This window comes from Symphodus melops (genome assembly GCF_947650265.1).
Source record: "Symphodus melops genome assembly, chromosome: 3".
Taxonomy (NCBI): Eukaryota; Metazoa; Chordata; class Actinopteri; order Labriformes; family Labridae; genus Symphodus; species Symphodus melops.
The window spans coordinates 27192172-27212261 of record NC_136693.1 but is presented as its reverse complement, the minus strand read 5'-3'; the positions used below and the strand labels follow the sequence as shown (position 1 = coordinate 27212261).

The 20090-nt window shown below is 38.7% G+C and overlaps 1 protein-coding gene across 2 annotated transcripts in view; it reads right to left on the bottom strand.

The window, feature by feature from the left end:
• The window catches only part of LOC306821691 (CUB and sushi domain-containing protein 1), a 418062-nt gene that overhangs the window by 202492 nt on the left and 195480 nt on the right, over nucleotides 1–20090 (bottom strand). For both annotated transcript variants that reach the window (XM_079340244.1, XM_079340245.1), the window contains exon 4: nucleotides 1117–1311. In XM_079340244.1, coding sequence (XP_079196370.1) covers nucleotides 1117–1311 — 195 coding nt within the window. The remainder of the gene's footprint in view (nucleotides 1–1116; nucleotides 1312–20090) is intronic.

Genomic DNA, 20090 nt, shown 5'->3' with positions numbered 1-20090 from the left:
TTAATTTTATTTATTTAAAGAAAACAATTAATAAAAAAATATACTTGAGGTGCTGCATTCACCTTCTCTCCTGTGGCTCCCTGAATTATCAGTTAAAAAATAATTGCATAAGGTAAGTACCATTGTATATGCCAAGGCAAGAGTGAGAGGGGCAAAAGGGCACAAGAAGATAGAGCATGAGAAAAGTGCGCGAGAGGGCAGAGGGCATGAGATGAAAGGCGTGAGATGTGTGTAGAGCATTTTAAAGTTTCCCTGTTTCATATGAAAGTCAAATAAAATGTCGACTGACTCATTGATATCTACGCCTGCTTTTGTGAGAAAGGCTTGATTTCACTTTCTGTTCAAGAAGCACAACGTAGCTCAGAGATCTGTTCATTATAACGTAGACAAAACAAAACTTTTTTAAATTAAATTATAGAAACGGGATATATCAGTTTATTGTATAGTATTGTGGGTACATCTCCAAATACATAGAAAAGGAACAAGGTAAAGAGGAATACAAATACTGCATCGACACAAAGTAATCCAACAGAGAAAACCAAAGAATTGTGAAGAGAGTTTAGCAAAGACATCTTGAAATGATGCTGAATGTCTTCCAATCTGAGCTGTTCTGCCATCTCTGTCTCTGACGGTGAAACCCAGGACAGATCTGTTCTTGTTTGTAGACTAATGAACCATTAGATAGGCTTTGCTTCAGGATTTTGGGCTCCGTCAGGTTCAGTAATCAATGCAGCGGGGCTTTCTCATCTTCCTGTCAGCTCGTGACCTCACACTAAGGTCATTTAATTCTCAGGACCTCAGCAAACAGACTGCTAGTTTGCTTTTCCCGTGTTAATTTTTACTTTTATCGCAGGCGCTGGCATTGGACATTTCGAGCAACATTTCCTTTATGCCAGCTGTGGTACCTGATTGTTTCAGGACATGAATCATTGTTGTCATATTTATTTAAATTCTTCTGTGATCTTCTTAAAAACAAGATATGCTCTGAGTGGATGAAACACTTTTTGATGACGTTAAACACATTTTTATCATTACAAAAATGTATAATAAAGTCACAAAATATTCAGACATGGTAGAAAAGGTGAGAGGCATACAGAGACAAAAGGAACTTCTTACCTCTACAAAAAGGCGATGGGAAGTCCCACTGCGCTCCACTGCCGGGTGAGACAATACACGTGAGGATACTGTGTCCTTCCAATACAAACCCGGACTCACAGCTGTATCGGATCTTGTCCCCCATGTTGTACCGGGAGCCATGAATGACTCCGTTTGGTATGAGCCCTGGGGTGCCACATGTGTGGCTGGGTAAGACTGAAACACAGAAGAAAAGAGAGAAAAAATTGTTCAGATTTTTGTCATGTCAAAAGTTAAAACATGTTGCAAACAATCCAAACACTTCAAAACAGCGAAAGCAAAACAAAACAAAAAAAATCAATCAAAGTCAAAAAACCAGTCAAAAAAAAAATCAATCAATCAAAGTCAAGAAACCAGTCACAACTCAGGAAGACAAGACAGATCCCCATTATAATAAAATGCTCTTTTGTTCATGTGTGTATTACCTAAGGAGCTAAAACGTCTCATAATAGAGCACTAAAAACAAAGAAACAAGTGATTCTGTTTTGTGTTTCTTCATCCAGAGGCACTTTTGATTTTAAGGGTCTTGACTTCAAGTGTAGAAAAACTAAGCACATACAGTATATACAACTTTTAGTTTATGTCGATTTTCGGCTATCCCTGTAGACAGTCTCTTATCTTTGTCCTGAGTTGTCCTGTAATTAAAAAGGGGGTTTAACACAGAAACTCAGCCTGCTTTATTTTAACAACCAAACAAATCACTCTCACTGTGAATCTTTACCATGAAAAATGTGAAATGAGGATTTTCTAGTTATGACTTCTTCTCACACTTAACCTGCTCCAGAGTTTTATGGCTTTAAAAATGAAAGAGCATACATTTAAACATACTTATACAAATGTCCATCATGGTCTTGTTCCTTCTTGTAGGTCAAATCAAAGCATCAGTATTGAATGCAGTCTGTGGCATATTGCTAAAAAAAAAAAGTTCACCTCGAAGCTTTAGAAAATCTAATGCATTTGAATTGTTTCCATCTCACAGTGTATGGGCTAAACACTGAGCAGTGTCCTTTATTAGATCTAAAATGAGACACTTGTTCCCTAATGAAGGGACAAGCACTCAGTGAAGAAACCCATTTTCTAAATTATGCCCCACTGATAAGATAACCAAAATAGAATCAACAACACAACGTTACAAAGATGTATGTTTGATCTTCGAGTAACCCTTAAAATATGTAAAATTGACCATTTGGTATTTACATGTTTGGCGAGGATTTTCTCCTCCGACGTGCATCTGTTGTTGTGGGTTCTTAGATGACACAGCTCTGTACTGAGAGCAGCCTCATGCAGCTCATGGTATAACTAGGCCAAAATCAGTGTGTGACTGTAGCCAACACGCCTTAGCTCTTCAGAAGGGGCATCAGCACCGTGGCTGTAGTACAACCTGGAAGAAGTCCACAGTGTCTAACCCTGGTGGACGCTGTGTATTTGTATAACTGGAGCATGTTAACTTACTGGGTGTGTAATGTGGCCATGAAATGTGAATTCAAATGGCTTGGTAATGTGTATGTGTGTGTGTGTGTGTGTGTGTGTGTGTGTGTGTGTGTGTGTGTACGCTGTGCAGTGAGTCTACACGTCAGAGGGTATTCAGTCTGTCAATCTGTGTGTTTGTGTACGCTGTTCCAATTAAACGCTAGCATGGTAATTAGACAAAGCTTCACCAAGAGACCCTGAGAACTAGGACAGAGAGGAAGAGTGAGAGGAAGAAGATGAAGCAAGAGAGAGATAGGAGGAAGATGAAGAGGGAAAACAAACAGAGAGAATAATAAAAGAAGGAAGACGAGGAAGAAAGAGAGAGGAGGAAAAGGAGGGAGACGGAAACTCCTGTCAGAGAGGTGAACTAATCACAGGGAGCTTTAAACATGTATAATTTACTCTAATTGACTCATTATTTGGTGTATGAAGTCATGCATCAGAGGCGAGTTACTCACACACAGCTGACCATGCCGTGCTTTGTGCAAAAAAAAAAAAAGCCTGTTTTTTTTGTTTTTAACAAGGACACACACTATCAACTTCGACAATCACAAACTAAAGCTTTGCGTGAAGGACCGAAAGTAGCAGAGAGAAGAACAAAAAGAATTGTGTGCCGTTTGTGATACTCGTGCAGGCTGTATAGGCCTCAGGTCTCCCCGGCTGGCGCGCTCTAACAAGTCACCTCTGTGCACAAACATGTTCTCTCATTTAAATGGAAATCTGACAGTATCTGGGGGTATTTAGGGGGGATAAAGTGTTCACATCAATTGTCAGTATTCAGCTAATCTCATACTTAACAAAAGCTGCAATTTTGAGAGTCCATTCAAAATTTGGCGATCAAGCTTTGTTCTTTTTGCAGTCATCTGATGTTAGACAGCGCCAGTTCAGAGTATTTTTATCACAACTTATAATTTTGCCCCGATGTGATTGATTCCCTGCAGTACTAATGCAGGATACACGTGACACAGTATGATGTGAAGGACAATGTAGCCTCATTGTGACAATGTCTGATGATTTGTCCATGTTCACACTGTAAGGGTGACCCCGTAGAGTGGAATACTTGACGATTCATTCGTCAGAGCCTCAGTCGACATCCAGTCTTACAGTCAAGCATGAGGATCAGTCCATTTCAGCTTCATGCGGGTGGATAATATCAGATTTTTTACATCGATGTGCCTGTTTTCTCCAAATACTGTAAATCGTGATTCATAGCCTATCATGGTATGGACATCACCATATTAATACTTTGAATGCAGTTCTGAAAACCATTCAGACTTGTAATCAATCTCCTCAGTGTGCACATGAAGAAATCACCCTGAAGGATTTATAGAAGCAACATATCCATGTTTCAAAAATGTCATTGGCACAAGAAATGTCCGTCTTTGGCACGGGTGTGTGCAATTGGACGTTGGAACAGGGGGCGGCTGTTATGAGGTGTTATGCAGTGTTATCAAAAGGTCAGGGGAGGAGCTGAATTGTTTTGAATAGTTCAATGTATCGTTATGGATCTGAAATGTTTGGATGAAATGTTTCACTGGATTTAAATTGTGGGCCATCATTGGTGGATTATTATGATTAATCATTAATCACAAACACTTTTGTGTAGATACATGTACTCTCTGCTTTTTTGATCAGAAAGACATGTTGAGATGGAGAGAAGGTGAAGGTAACATGTGTGTTTGCTCTCTGTAGCTCAGTGCTGTGGCAAACAGTAGTGGATCAGATGATGTCAGATTCCTTCAGGCAGGGCTCCACATTATAACTGGCCCGCTGGCCCGGACGAATGATTGATAGAGTCCGGGTCAACTGACTGCATGTTCAACAGTTAAAAACGTCTTTGTCAAAATGGTTTTAAAACTATCGGATCCCGACAAAAGACGGATTAAAAACAGCATTCAAAGAAAAATAAACACCTGAAGAGTCGAGAGTGTTCGAAAGGCATGACGAAAACAGAAAAGTTTCAGCCACAGAGGCAGATGGACGGAGCTGGAGCACCCTGCTGCTAAACTTCCACTTAGACTAGAGACTAGATGGTGAAGATAAAAGTTATTCACCAAGCAGCTGTGCTCTTAAGAGAGGTCCTAAAGTGAACTCTTAGGAGGAGGGGTTGGTTAGATTAAGTTGACAGTTACCAGCATGGTAATTAAACACAAGTAAATATAACAGAAAATATGTTATATAATTTGAGCCCAATTAATAAAATAAAAGCTGTAATTAAATTACTTTTGCATTGGAATGGTTAAAGAGCAAATGGCTGACTCAAATGTAATGTACCTGGGCCAATGGTCACAATGGTCAGGCCAGTGGCCCGGAGGAGGAGGTAACATTTTTTGGTGCCAACCTCTCCTTTTGTATGGGTCAGGGGCTTCAGGTCTAAGCAGGGGTCATTACGCAGGGCAGGACATGAGTGCATAATCTGGAGAAAAGCTTTTAAAATATCAACTTTAATAAACCTGTTTGGTCCACTTATTCACATGTGAAAAAAATAATATTTAAAACAAAATGGAGAAAAAAAAACACAGGCCTGCTTTTACAAAGTCTTATGAAACAAATCTCTCTTCCTATCTAAATCCAACGGCTGACCCCTTGTCTTTAATGATTAGTTACATTTACAAGAATAAGTGACATATTTCTAATATATGACACTATTTAAAAAAAAAACTTGAGACAAATGACCAAACAGTTTGCTTTAAGTCAAACTTATAATCCGTTGGGTTTGTTGTCACATTAATACAAAGTGAAATAATGTTGGCTGTGTGCAGAATGCTGTTTTTGTTGTTTTTTTTTAAACAGGATATGCACCGCTGTAGTTTCTCTCCTTCGAAAGTTCAAGTTAGCCACTTGTAATTAAATTCTGGAGCCTAATGAGTCATATAACTTTATATACTGACTGACCCCATTGTTTTTCATTTTATTTATTCAAATCATTTGCATGTTCAGTTCATTTAGGGTTATTCTACAAAAAAAAAGTGCATCATACTTCTGCAGCAATCAGAGAACAAAACATGTTCAGATGTGTGTTGCAAACTGAGTGTTAGTGCTCTTCATGAGCACTAACAGCCTGAGGCCAATACAGCGAAGCAGGCTTCTCATTATCTCATTAAAACTGATTTTGGGGGAATAAAATCTTCTAAACATGGAATGACAACACACACAATCATCTAACAAGGGGGGCAATCTCTGTGTGTGTGTGTGTGTGTGTGTGTGTGTGTGTGTGTGTGTGTGTGTGTGTGTGTGTATATATATGTATGTCTGTGTGTCTACTAGGAGTGACTGATGATGTTCCTTCTGTGTTTCGTCCCCTCCAGCCCTTTACAGCCTGAGGGCAGGTCAGTGTGTTGCTATAGCAACCCTAGGCCGGAACAACATTTTGATATAGCGATACAAAAGTAAGGAATGGCAGAGAGGTTGATGGGAGCAAAATGAAGAACTCATAGCAACATCTTCCACGGTCAAAAAAAAAAGAAAGAAAAAGGAAAGTTAAGTATGAAAAGTAGAAAAGGACGGAGAAGTGATAAAGAGGGGAAGAGCAAGGCGAGGGTAAAAGACGAGGGCTAGCGGGAAGAAGGAGAGAAGTTTCATGAAAGGCTTTTGTTTAAATATAAATGGATTATCAGCATCTTGTAGGCTACATAGTATCCTGTTTTCTGTTTGATCCTTGTTAATGTCCTCTTCCCCCTTAAGTACATACATTTTTAATAGTTCCTGTTTTCCTGTTATTTCATGCTATCGCAACAATAACCTAGCAGAGTACAGCATGAATGCTTACAGCACCATACTTTGTAAAGGATCTGTGCAAACAGATTATAACTTCATACAGAAGTTGCCCATCAGGCTAAGACATCATCTATCTCTCTGTGTTGTTTTCTTAAATTATATCTGTGGCAACCTAGAAAACCTCATCTCCATCTGCCTGTGTGACACCGGGTCAGGCTTAAAACAGCTGAAGTTCAATATTCCAAGCAAGGTAATCTGCAGTACCCCGATGCTCTCACCCACTGTATAAATATAGTGAAGCATATTAATGAACCCTCCACTAAAACAGAAAGCAAACAGCTCATTGAATATGTTGTTATGGATGCATTGAGGCAGCTGTCACTGGATGAAATCCAACTGCCGTAACCTCTTGCTTTCTCCCTGGGGTTTACAATGCAGTGCAGCAGGTACAGGTGCACCATGATCCAGTTTTACATTTAATCTTATTAAAATCATCATAATTACTGGATACAAGAAAAGTGACACCCAAAAAGGCTTCTTGCATTAACATGACGGTCAGTCACACATTTTGCTTCAAATACTAAACAGTTTTTAAGGTAGAGAACAAAAATCCAGAAAATTCTTTAGAAAATAAAAAAAACTCATGCTGCTCAACCTCCCTGTTACACCCAGTGATTAAAAAAATACATTTCTTTATTTAAAAAAAATGTAAACATAAAAAATCTGAAGAAAAGCAATGTGACTTAAGACTAGGTCAGACTGATTCAATACATTAAACTAATTAAAAATACATTATACTAATTAAAAATACATTATTATGTGATTTATTAGCATGTTACTCATATTTGGGTGATGTTGTTTTTTTAACTGTCAGGCCCCAAAAGCAAAGAGATGAGTGTAAAAAATTTAGCTGACTGTAACAAAAACAACTGCAGTGAACTATATCTGTATCCACAGCATGTAACTTGCCACAAGCCAAAGTTGGAACAGATGTTTTGTTGAATCGAGCTCCTCATACCTGGCAAAAAATCACTAATTTCTTGTTTGGTTTCCAGAGGGCTGTAAAGTTAAAACCAAGTGGAACCAGAACAAATGTCAGACCGCGTGCACATATTGCCAAACAGGGACTTGGACAGATGTTAGCATTTGAAATTAGTCTGCAACAACTCGTTTTTTTCAGAGTGATTAAAACTTTGGCAGACTAGTTAACTTTTTTGAAATAGATCAGATTTTTTTTTTTTTTTTATCTCTTTAAGCCAAACGGAAAATGAGAGTGGTGGAAATACAATGTATTGATCAGTATCTTTTAAACCACATATCACATCTCAGGTGTTCATGCATGATGAAAGTAAACTTCAGAGCATACAAAAAATAGATCCGGAGATAAGTAAGTTGCTTTCCACATAGCCACAACTGCAGAAGGGTTTCACTTCATATTAGGCCTTCTATTGCACCATTTGAGCAAGCCATCTTTGGTACGGTGTGTCTGCCAGAGAACGATGTGGAAAACATCATTTTACCTGCACCAATTCACTGTTTTGAGTCTGAAAAAATTCACTGCCTCCATCTATAATCTACTGGGACCTGGGGTTCACTCTGAAAGCATCTCTCAATGGGTTCAGTCAATGATCCATTATCTCATCTACTCATATCCTGTAGTGTGCATGTATTAACAAATAACAATTGCCATACTCTTTAATCTGTGATTCTTCATGTAGATATGTTGCTGTTGGAGAGATGCCAAGGCATCTGAGCTAAATGGACTCCCCAGCATTGCTAGTACTCCCATGGTGTAAATGTATTAACAGCTTCACTGACAGGTAGTACATAATAACTCTAACCAACCAACACGGATGGGACTCTTGGCCAACTATGGCCCAAGGCCATATATGAACGTGAGCCCCTCACCACCTGCTGTGCCCCTCTTGTTTTAATGTGTCAACACCTAATATGGCATTTCAACAAACCCTGACTCGTGAATCCTAGACATTAAAGAAGTTTAACACCTTCATAGTGCACCTTTGGCTTCACCAATTCAGCAAGGATAATGCTCATTTACAGAGATGTCCCAACAAATGTGGCCGCCAGTGGATGTAGTTAGCTTAAACAAGGAGGCAAATCACTTTTCAAATAGCTTTCCAATGGAGATAAGGAGATGACAAGGCTGCCAAAGACAATTTTCACAATATTTGATTCATTTTGAAGAACCCCATTTAGGGTGAGTTAGTCTATAAATGTCAATGTACAGTTATAATGAAAGGATAATGATTAATGATAATGATTAATGAGGTGTCCAGTATTTGCTATGGCCTTAACCCCATCCCAAAAGGTTCTACGCAATGAAAGCAATGTTTAGTTCACCTGTAAATAAAGCTAGATTTATCTTTAGTCAGCTCATAGACCACTGAGCTCAGCTCTTGAGATTGTCTTGCGAGATAACATTGAACAGAGTCAAACATAATCAAAGTTACCATGACTTCAGAGGAACATTGTGCTTACTGCTGCTTGTGTGTTACAAACACTGCCCTGTTGTGACATGGAGGGAGGCATAAAAAGGACTGAGGTCATAGTTGTTAAAAGGAAAGTTTTTATCCTGTCTTTAGTTTTTCTCTTTTAAGCTGCTTCTTAGTCACCCAAGTTGACTTGTTCTGCTAATAGGCTGAACAAAGTTAAAGCCCCCAGTGTTATTAGATCATGGGTTATTAATGAGTTGCATAAACTGTAAACAAAGTGCTTGGCTGCATCCATGGTACAATGTTTATCCATTTTCGATACAGGCTTATATGTTTTATCAGAACTATGTAGAAGACGTCCATTGTTAATGGCTAAGGCCCTGCAGCCAATCAAAATCAAGAATTCAACCAGACCATGGCATATTGTACACATTGTAGCTGGTGAGATTTAAAACTAATAGGTGCTAGCAACTCTAGTGTTGTGAGTCAGACTTTTCAGTATTGTTTTGTCTCCAGTGGTGGTTAAACTTTTGTGCATTTGCAAAAGTACTTAAAACTAAAGGACACCTATGATGAATCACAAACAAACACTGTGAAGGTATAGTTCATTTGGATCATATTCAAAGCAGCACTGTATGTCCCGATGATACTTTACTGATCAGATATATACGTTCCTGTATATATTGCTTTGGGGCAGAGAGCTGTTTATGATCTAAAGCAGCGACTGTCCAAGATAATGAGAACAACATATCAGAACTCTGCCTGACAATTATGGATGTCGGATATTCCTTTTAAGTGTGCCAACTAGTGATGTTTCCAGCATTAATTCCCAACGATCACTTGTGAAGGAGGGCAATCCGAGCAGACTTTACTTTGTTCTATAGCCCTGTGAATAGCAGAATAGAAACCACGGCCTAATGAACAAGTGCTTGTGGAATCACAAGATACGTCGTAAATGCTGATGGATTAGAAATATGTATAAAACTAAATGCTGCAATGGAATACAACGTCTGTCTACATACAGTATAGTTTCTACAGTCTGCAATCTGAGCTGAGAATGAAACTACATTTAACTGAAAAAAATATCAAGCCCTTAAAAGTAACATTTATTTTTCTGCTCCCCTGAGTAAACATATTAAAATGTATTAACACCACCTTCCCTATGTTCCCCTGGTGAAAATATATTAGCAGAGCAAGTGACATTTCCAGCAGTGCTTCTAATCAATCACCTGCAAAACAGAGTAATCACTGTTGCAGCCACAGTCTGTTAAACACCAGCTCTCCACGGCCTTTCAGCACGACTATGGAAGCAAAAAATATATGTTGCTAATAGAAAACATCCCAATGCTATTACGGCCAACACTGGAAAGACCAACAGCCACAGAGACATCAGCTATATTTACCAACAGACATTGGAGTAGAAACAAAGGCTGGCTGTAATACAGTGTTGATTTTTAAGTAGATTTTTAAGTTTTCAAGTAGATGTATGTTCTACAACCACATTAGTGAAAAATTATATTGAAAAAACAAAACAATGACAATATATTTCTGTTTATATAGAAACAAGGAAAACTGAATACACTAAAAGTATTCAACAACCAACAAATCTTTCATCACATAATAATTCAGTGAATTTCCAAAAATCGTGAAAGCTGTGTAGAAAAAAACAAAAACAAAAAAACAACCATAAGACAAAACTCCAGCTAGTGAGAAGACGCCTGCTAGCTTTAGCCTGAGGCACACAGCATGAAGCTTACTTTCATGCTTTTTGCAAGCTTACTTACAAAGTGAATGTATCTTCACTTCTATCTTCTTCCATTTGATACAATAATGTTTCCACAATGTTAGCAGTTAGCATCCTGCTGGATTTAATAGTCTGTGAATTGGTGCCACCATCCTAATCCACTGTTCTTGTAAAACGGACCATTAGTGGCTATCTAGATTTAACACACCAGACATCACAAATGTTGTTTTTCACCAAAATGTGTGTTGCCCCTGACACTGCTGGACTCAGAATGTCAGTAATTTGCATTATGTTGCTAGTGCTTTTGGATTTGCAAATAACTATTATAAGGAGCTATTACTTTGGTTTAAAGTCACATACATACTTGCATGAAACAGAAATTGTTATTAATTCCCACTTAGTTCATGAGCAACTGAGGAGATAAAAACATCTATGAGGAAAACCAGACCAGATTTCATGTTAAAACAATGCACTAGAAAATGTAGGACTACTAATTGTAGACAACAGCTGATGTCATTCAGCCACCAACTATTGGCTTCAATTTCTATTTGCAATTAGAAGGAAGTTAGCTAAAAGTAAATATCGGTGTTTTCTGTGGTGTAAAAGAAAAAAAACATAGCAAACTCTTCCCTCATGAAAAGAAAGTTACTTCAGGTCACATCAAGCAAACATACTGTAGCTACTCCTGCAGGTATATCTTCAGTGGTAAAATACTATTGTGAAGTTGGTATGGTGTTATTAAATCATATACTCAAAAAGCAAAAAGATTACAATTCCGTCACATGATATAGTCCTTTTTTATGATTTTGCTATGGAATAGTTAACCAAGAGTTAAAGTCTTTATGTGCCATTCTTTTAGACACTGAGAGAGCATGGAGTTACCAAATAATGATTCTCATCCTTTTCACACCTGATGTAAGACGTTTATCTGCCAGCAATAACAAATCATTATTTCAGGACAAAACCTGTTAAATTGGAGTTTGAGGCTTTCAAAACTTTCTCTTCCCTTCAAGCCTTTTATTCTATCTCTAGAGGAGCGCTGCCACCTGTCTTGATCCCCGCTTTTTCTCAAGTCAAAAGCCGAGTTGAGATCTGCCTGTTCAGTCACAATCGAAGCTTATTGCTATTCACTTTAGGATTGACATAGCCTTGAAAGCTCCACTCTAATTATTGAGCTCCATCATCAATACACTAGCTCTTTTGGAGATGGCAAAGAGGTTGAGCAAAGTAGTGAAGACAGGCAAAAGCTCTGTAATGCAGGTGGAGATGCTGACCTGGGTCGATAACTAACTATCTTTGTTGTAGTTAAGTTTCTTTTTTGGCTCTCTGACTTAAATAATGTTCATGTGTCAGTTCACAAGCCATTTTGATAGTGTAGATGAATGATGGGTAAGGATTGGAGTTGTTGTTACACCACTACTCCAAGATTCAAAATGAACACAGAATTAACTAAACTCCTTAAAATCTGCAGACATTTGGGAGCTTGGAATTTTGTTCTGATGGGGATTAGCATACATTTGTTAATTAACGAGGCTGCTAATATGATCATGTCTATGGGTTTAGAACGCCGTCTAGCAGCAAAATTTAAGGAGACTAAGAGCTGTGGTGTGCTAAGCACAGTCTTGCTTCAGAAAAAAACACACAGGGTACAGAAAAGAGCCTGGTGGGGATAACAGTGAGTGCCACTTAATGTTTGAGAGGTCAAAAAATGAAAAGTGAACAAGCCTTTTAATATGGGGCTCAGGATAAAGATTTAGATCAATAATAGTTCAAGTTTCTCAGCAGTAGGTAGCAGTAGGGTGCCAAGGGCTGCCAGAAGTGGGCCATAAGCACATTCAGGGCCCATCATTACCACTTTAGTGTTGTTGCAATTAGGCTGTAAAAACGAACCGACATCCAGCTGCTGCTTTTTGTGCAGCCAGAACATCTTAGGTGCGATAAAGGTTAACAACCCCTTCGACTTATTTTGGGTCAATACGTTCTTTGATTAAAATTTACAAAAATGAATATGATCTTCTTAACTCAAATAGCAAAAAAATATTCAAGTAAAATTATGATTGTAAAAAGTGTCATAGAAACAGTAGGTGCAGACCTAGAAATGATAAGATGTATAAGATAAGGAAACGGAGCAGAACTGACTTTAACACTGGTGGTTTAAGTTCTCACTTTGCAGCAGAGATTTAGAAATGTATTGTTTTCCTGAGTGTTTCACAACAGCATGACAACTTGTGTTGCACCTGATCGTGCACTTGTTGAATGCATTGGTTCAACATTGGTAAATAGTGAATTTAACAATTTAACGTGCAACTCAGAACTAGAAAGTGACCGTAGCTCATTCAGGAGACAGTGAACATCTCATTCTGAGATGGCCCTAAAAGACGTGAGAAACCCTGGAAAAATGGGAATGTTGCATGCTCTCAGACTCTCCTTCTCTGACTCCCTTAGCATTAAGCTGTTTTCTGTAAAACACGAACTTAGTGCAAAATCAAAAAAATTGTGAAATGTGAATGTGAAGTAGTTCAGTAGGATTGAAGTAAACTTTGAAATAGCTCTTTTAAAGCTCTCTGAATGCACATTTGTTGTTTTTATTGTACCAGCACTGAGCACTTAAATCCAAGCACTATACAGGATAAACTGCACGTGTCTTTGTAAAGCCTCAGAGCTGTTCCTGCACCTCAGCCAACTTGATGTCTTTCCAAAAGAGGTTTGAGAAACAGTACATTTCCTCAGAGCTCTTTTAATGGCATGTGCAACAATAATAACACAATGACACTTTTGAGAAATGTGCTCCGGGCCAGTGGTTGCTATGGAAACAGTGACCTAGCCAGAGGCTACAGAGCACTGCGGGGGACAAACAGAGGAAACATCAGTCATCTTCTGAATAACACAACACTGAACACATCCACAGTAATTTGCTGTTAAAAGGGACATCTGCGCTGAAGAAGAATTCACACATGTACGTCTTTTGATCAGGAACAGCTCAGGCTGGATTTATAAATACATGCAAGTAGCTTCCAGTATGATAATGGAGAGTCCCAAGGCTTTAATCTGTGACACATCAGGGACACTTTGTTTTGAAGATCCAAAAGATTATGTTACTGTAGTACTCTGTTTTTACAGCACTTCAACAACAGTAATGGCCAACAGCTATCTGTGTATGTTTCTCAATGACATTTTCTTTTTTCTTTTTTTGGTTTCACATTAAAGGCATGTTCTTACTTTCAGGCAAAATGTCTAAAGTGTTCATAAAAAGGCTGATAGTGGGACACCCTGCAGCTTCAGTGTAGGGTTGCACAAGTCTTGCATACTTTTTGGAAACTTGAAGTCTACAGAAAATAAAATTTGACTCACAAAGTAATGTATAATAAAAAAAAAGGGTTTGTCCAGAGGAAAAAAAAGTCCATAAAACAGCTTCATGCTTGAGCTCCTGACTTATTTATGCCATACTTCAGGCCTTGATCTATCTAGTTTATATGAAAGCAACCAGTGAAGCTGCAGTTTAATTGTGCTTTCCTCAGAGAAAAGCATTACCCAAATGAAATAGTAGCAAGTGCATCACAAAAATGACTTGAACATAAAGAAAACACAAAGTCAGCAAAGACGATGGCAGTCCATCCACCTGTCTTTCTGCTGGGTTGCTTATTTTTTTACCATATTTTGCTTCAAATTCCACAAAGATTTGTATACCTCACTGTGACAGACAGACCAGAGGGGGAAATCATGGGAAGAAGTAGCATCTCATTCGGTCCAACATTGTAAAAATCACTAAAACCACATTTCCAGTGTACCAGTCCATTGATGCCCCTCATCCTTCTTCTCCAAAGAGCTCTGCCAAAACATCCTATTCCATCTTTTTTTTTTCCTGTCATCATTGCAGTGACAACCCTGACCTGGCTGTTACTTCAAACAGTATAGGACGACCCTGCCCTGAGGTGGTTGTGAGTCCTAGTGTGCAAAAGCACATATTCAATATTATCAGGCCTCATCAATTATACCATTCACATCCGTGCCCAGAAACAAATTAAACTCCTTTTTTTTTAAAGTATATATAAGTGTAACTCAGAGTGGGATATGTGCATGCATGCATAATTAAATCAATTAAATTAATAGGTCAGAGATGACACATGTCTGACAGAAGAGTTGGGCAGATTAAAAGTGGATTGGGAGGCACATCTTTTCCCAACATGCTGTAAATGATAGACATTTATATATTGGACAATTACAAACCAATACGAGGGAATACAATTGAAGGCAAGAGGAACATAAGCATTGATTGCTCCAATATTTAAACAGACATTTATCATCCCTGTCCCTGTTGCACCAATCTCTCTATCTCTTGCTCTCTCTCTCTCTTACACACATCCACACACACACACACACACACACACACACACACACATTCACACCTCAACACACACACACACACACACACACACACACACACACACACACACAGTCTAATGCATCTTCATTTTGTCCCGCTGTCCACTGAGCACATTTACATCTGTCAACTTGCTATACAAAATGGATGGATGAGCTTGTGTGTGTGTGTGTGTGTGTGTGTGTGTGTGTGTGTTAGTGTCTAAATGTTTGCATGGGTGTCGGTCTTCATGCTGTATATATGTGGAAAACAATTTGTAATCCTGTGTATTGGTGGATGTACGAGTTGTGTACCTTTGTTTGTAAGTTTGTCTGTAAGTGTTCATATTAAATGAGTGGATGCATGTTTGCGTTTGTTCCAGCCTTTGTGTTAATGCACCAGGGCATGTGTGTGTGTGTGTGTGTGTGTGTGTGTGTGTTAGTGGGGAGGCTTGTCCATGTGTGCAAAACAGTCAATTTCCTTGGTGGGTGACAGTTCATGGTCCTCTGGGTAGCACAGAATCGTGGGTAAACTCGATGTCACAACTATTCCCATACATCATCAGACTGACACGCACATAGACACACGCACATGCAAACACACACGCAGGCACGCACACGGGCACAAACACAATATAATCCTTGATTGCAGTTCTTTTAGTGTAAGAGGATGCAGCATAGCTAGAGAGGAAAACCAATAGACAGTATAAATGTATAAATAAGACTTTATGTGTCTGTAAATTGCAGCATCTTTCTTATACTTGCATTCATTGTACTGTGAAAAGTAATGTGCTGCTGGCTAAAAGATGGAAAGAAGTGATATTTTATCTTTTTTATCCAACAAAGATGCATTATGAAAGTGGATGGCTCACTCTCAGTACACAGTGCTTTGCATAAAAAGGACTTTGCAGAGATCTAAAACTGCATGGAAAAAAAGTCTGTAGTTTCTATACGATCTGCCAGATGACGTGGAGGAAATGTATCTGCCAGGCAGTTTTGGGGACTCGCTAAAGCTTCCTCTGAGTCACAGAAGTGGGTTGTAATGGAGCAGCAGATGCAATAGGATAATGGTTTGAAATTCTGTATTTATTGGTTGTTCTTTGCCCACTTTTTTAACACACATTTTTTTTCCAGAAAAATGTCTGGGGAACACGTACGCTTTGTTCGGATAATTTGAGCTTGTGAGGTTGTAATATCTGCTTCAGTCAGAACGTTTACAAGCACAGTTAAGTTGAGTTCAGTAAAAGCTGGATTAGGATAATTAATAGGACTACTGTCCTTAAAGCACCAAAGGAGAATTGATTTGTTGATAGAAGAAATGTCCGACTTCACTTCGGCAGTTCGGCGGTATAAGCCCTTCTTTTAGCTAGTTACCATCAGGCATTCCTCTGGTTCATCTTTTAGTCATAAATATTATTAGACATACATGTTAGGAAGCAGTAAACTGGCTGTATCAGTGAGAATGTGGACAACTTGTAGACTCTACAATTTGTATGTGCTATTCTTTCAGTACAAATGTAGTAAATGAACCCCCAAAACAGTGGAGTAAGGTAAGGCTAAGGTTGTCACGACAGGCAACGGTGCAACATATTTTGGGGCCCTATCGCATACAAAGACTCACACACAAACACTACAATGTGTTAGATTGTAACACATTGCATGTATAACTTGTATTGAATTGTACATGTAGCCTGTTTCTAGGATTGTTTAGGGCAAACATTAAAGCTTCTCTTCTCCTAACATTACCTGCTGCTCGGCTGGTGATGCACAGGCCGAACTGCTGAGTTGATGCTATAAGGGGCGGGGTCATCTGTGGGATTGTGAAACCAAAAGAGTCTGATGTAGAGAGCTTTGCTATCCTCTCCTCTTGTTCCCATCTCTCCTACTGTATTTTGAATTTTTTGTCAGCTTAGAGATGTCTACTGTGCTAGCCTCAGATTTTTAACTAGCTACATCACATGATCACATATTACCCAGCAATCACCACTGCATATTTGGATATGACAAAAATACCAAAGAAAACATGAACCTATGCATTGAATTGAATAATTTTAACGCACACACACACACACACACACACACACACACACACACACACACACACACACACACACACATTTTGTACAATTTCAGTCGGACTAATATGCTAGTATGTTTTTTCTTTAAATTCCATTTTTCACAAGCTAAATTTCATTTTTCCATTGACCAGCTGTGACCAACTTTTATTTAGAGACAATGTTTCTGTAGGCTTAATTTATTTACCAATCCGGTCCCATGCTCGTGTGTGTACTTTTTGTCCTTTTGAAAGGACCTTCTTGGCAAGGAAACACAGGCTAGAATTGTTGTATCAAATAAAACAACAAACAGGGGCCAAGAACAAGACCTGGCCAGACAGTTAGCCATCATTCATGTTCAACACCTCTTAAGAGGTAATACAGCAGGTTTTGTACATGGGCAACACACCCAGTTACAAGCAGAACCTATCCTTAGACATAGGGTATTAAAGTGTAATATCTGACAATGCCATTGAGGTTAGCTAATGTGTAATATCAGAGTCTATTGACTCTGGTTCAGGTTAAATTTCGGCCGCTCCATGGTCCTACTCAAAGTAAAACCTTTAAACTACAAGCTTCCACTATGCAGCAAATTACCTGTTTAAGACAAGGTGATGAGGATAACAAGCAAATAATCTACGTGTATATGGTCACCTTCCACCTGAAACCCAGGTACTACTTTATAAAGTTCAGATCATCACTGTTAAACTGAGATGAATTCATAATCTGACAATAAAGATCCTTACAGTACGTTTATTAGACAAGTTTGCCTCTGTACACCGTAAAATGTAATTTGGTGTGATGAAAGACTGAAAAGAAGAAAACACGACTCTATGTTGTAGCTCTAAAAATGTGTCTTTAAAGTCTCTACAAGGGCGGCATGGTGGTGCAGTGCTAAACAATGTCACAGCAAGAAAGTTCCTGGTTTCAATTTCCTCTCTGTGTGGTGTTTGTATGTTCTCCTCATGAATGCTTTGGCTCTCTCCAGGTACTTTAGGTTCCTCCCACAGCCCAAACACAAGCCTTTAAAGTTAAATGGGCTCATTAGGCTAATCCAGTCCTTCTCAAATAGTGGGGGCAAGGTGTCAGAGAGAGACATGGGGAACTTTCAGTATTGAGAAGTTTCTGACAGGAGTGAAAAGAAAAACGGAGGAGGCGTCACAGTCGAGAAAAGCGAGTGAAGATAACCGGCATCATCCTAATAAAACCTGATGACGTAATTTTCATAATCATGTAATTGCTACCTATTTAAAAAAATAAAGGCCAGCAATTATATTTTTTAGATTTCTCAATTTCCTACTCTAATAAAATTATTGAATCTGTGACTTAAATCTGTGATTTATTTAACAGAACATAATGCTTTCTCTATCAAATGTACTGTAACAAATGTGTATGTCACACAAACACACAATTTGTTTGTTTGGCCGGTGATTTTTTTTTTTATCTACCTGCCACCTTGGCCAATGAGTCAAAAAGGACCCTGGTTCTTGTATGTAGAATTGTGGTGCCAGCAACTCATACAGTGGTTTGTACAGATAAATAAATAAATACATATCTGGTTCTTAATAGTATTCAATTCAGGGGGGCGTAAAAAATTTCTGTCCCCTGGGGGCGCATGACAGAAAATAATTGGAGATTCTAAATTGCCTGTTGGTGTGCTTGTAAGCATGAAAGGTTTATTCTTCCCATGACTCTCTGTCAGCTTAGTGACTGCTCGTTTGCTCTCATCCCACGACCCTCATGATAAGTTGTATAGATAATGGCTGGACTTGTTAATGATAGCTCGACTAGCATCTCTTGATCATGTCTCCTGAATTAAAGCTAACGAGAAAAGATGCACACTGCAGGCTTCTTTGTCCATCAGTCACAAATCTGCTTACACAAAGGAATAAAAGCTGCATGGTGACTCATAATTGAGATACTGCTCCTTCCTGCAGATAAATTACTTGTGTCAGGACCTCCAAACTCACACGTACCCCCCGTGATCCAGTTTGACATCAAACCGACGATGGAGGTGGGCAGTCTGGTTTTGCTGACTCCACCACACGGCTCACAATTGTTGCTGTCTTTGGATATTGGTGCCTGCGCTCTTGCTCTTGGGATGAATATATCTGATCCTCAACAGCAGACAACCTGTTTAAGACCCAACCGGTGTTTCAGCTCCATCCATTCACATGCCGTCCCTGAATGTTCAGCTTCACTGCAACCCCCCGTGTACAATATTGCTTTATTTATCACTGTTTTCCAGCAGTCATTCTGTCACTCAAGCAACACTGTCACAGCAGGAGATCCATTGTTTTCTGTTCTGCTCTGCTTAAAGTGGCTGCTGATACTAACTCAACACGTCCTGCGTGAGCTCTGCAGTAAATGTGAAAGCAGCGGTAGGCCTAGTGAACCTCTGCAGAAAGTGTTGACAATGCCATTGAGGTTAGCTAATGTGGGGAAGTCTGTTTTAAAAAAAAAACTGCAAGGACAAAACATAACAGTGAAGACATTTCTTTTGGTGAACCAAAACACATTTGTCAGAAAAAAAGAAAGAAGAAAACTTCTTCCATTAGAGTGATAAATATGAATATCTGTTTTACATTTTCAAATAGAACAAGGGTAACTAACGTCACACTATGGCTGGGTAAGTGCATCAACTTTTTCTTTTTCTTTATATAGCCAGATATTCCAAGAAGGTTTAGTATGCTGTAATTCCCAAATGTGACCATTATCAATAAATTGCAGATGAAGTTGAAAACAGACATTTCTGATAAAGCAGAAAAAATCTCTCAGTTGATCCAAGTCACTAAAGTTTTAATCTTCTCCAAAAAAGGCTCAAATGTTTCAAACAGTTTGACATCCTTTGTTGCTAAAGTTAAATGTTAGCTTGTAAACAAACTGCCTTAATTGTAGCAGAGCTACAATTACCTCGCTGTTTGGAAGAACGGGCGTCTCAAAAGAAGGCTGATGAGGAGCTAGTATATAAAAGTAGATCGTGAGCCAGGTGGTCTCACAGGTACTACGTCATAGTTCTTCTTCAGTTAATTAAATTCCAGTATTAACGCAGACTATTAAAAAGCTTGTAACAACCAACATCGGCTGATTGTTTTTTTTGGTTTTTTTTCTGATTTTCATGACTTGGGAAACACAACAAAACAACTTGTTAGATTCAAG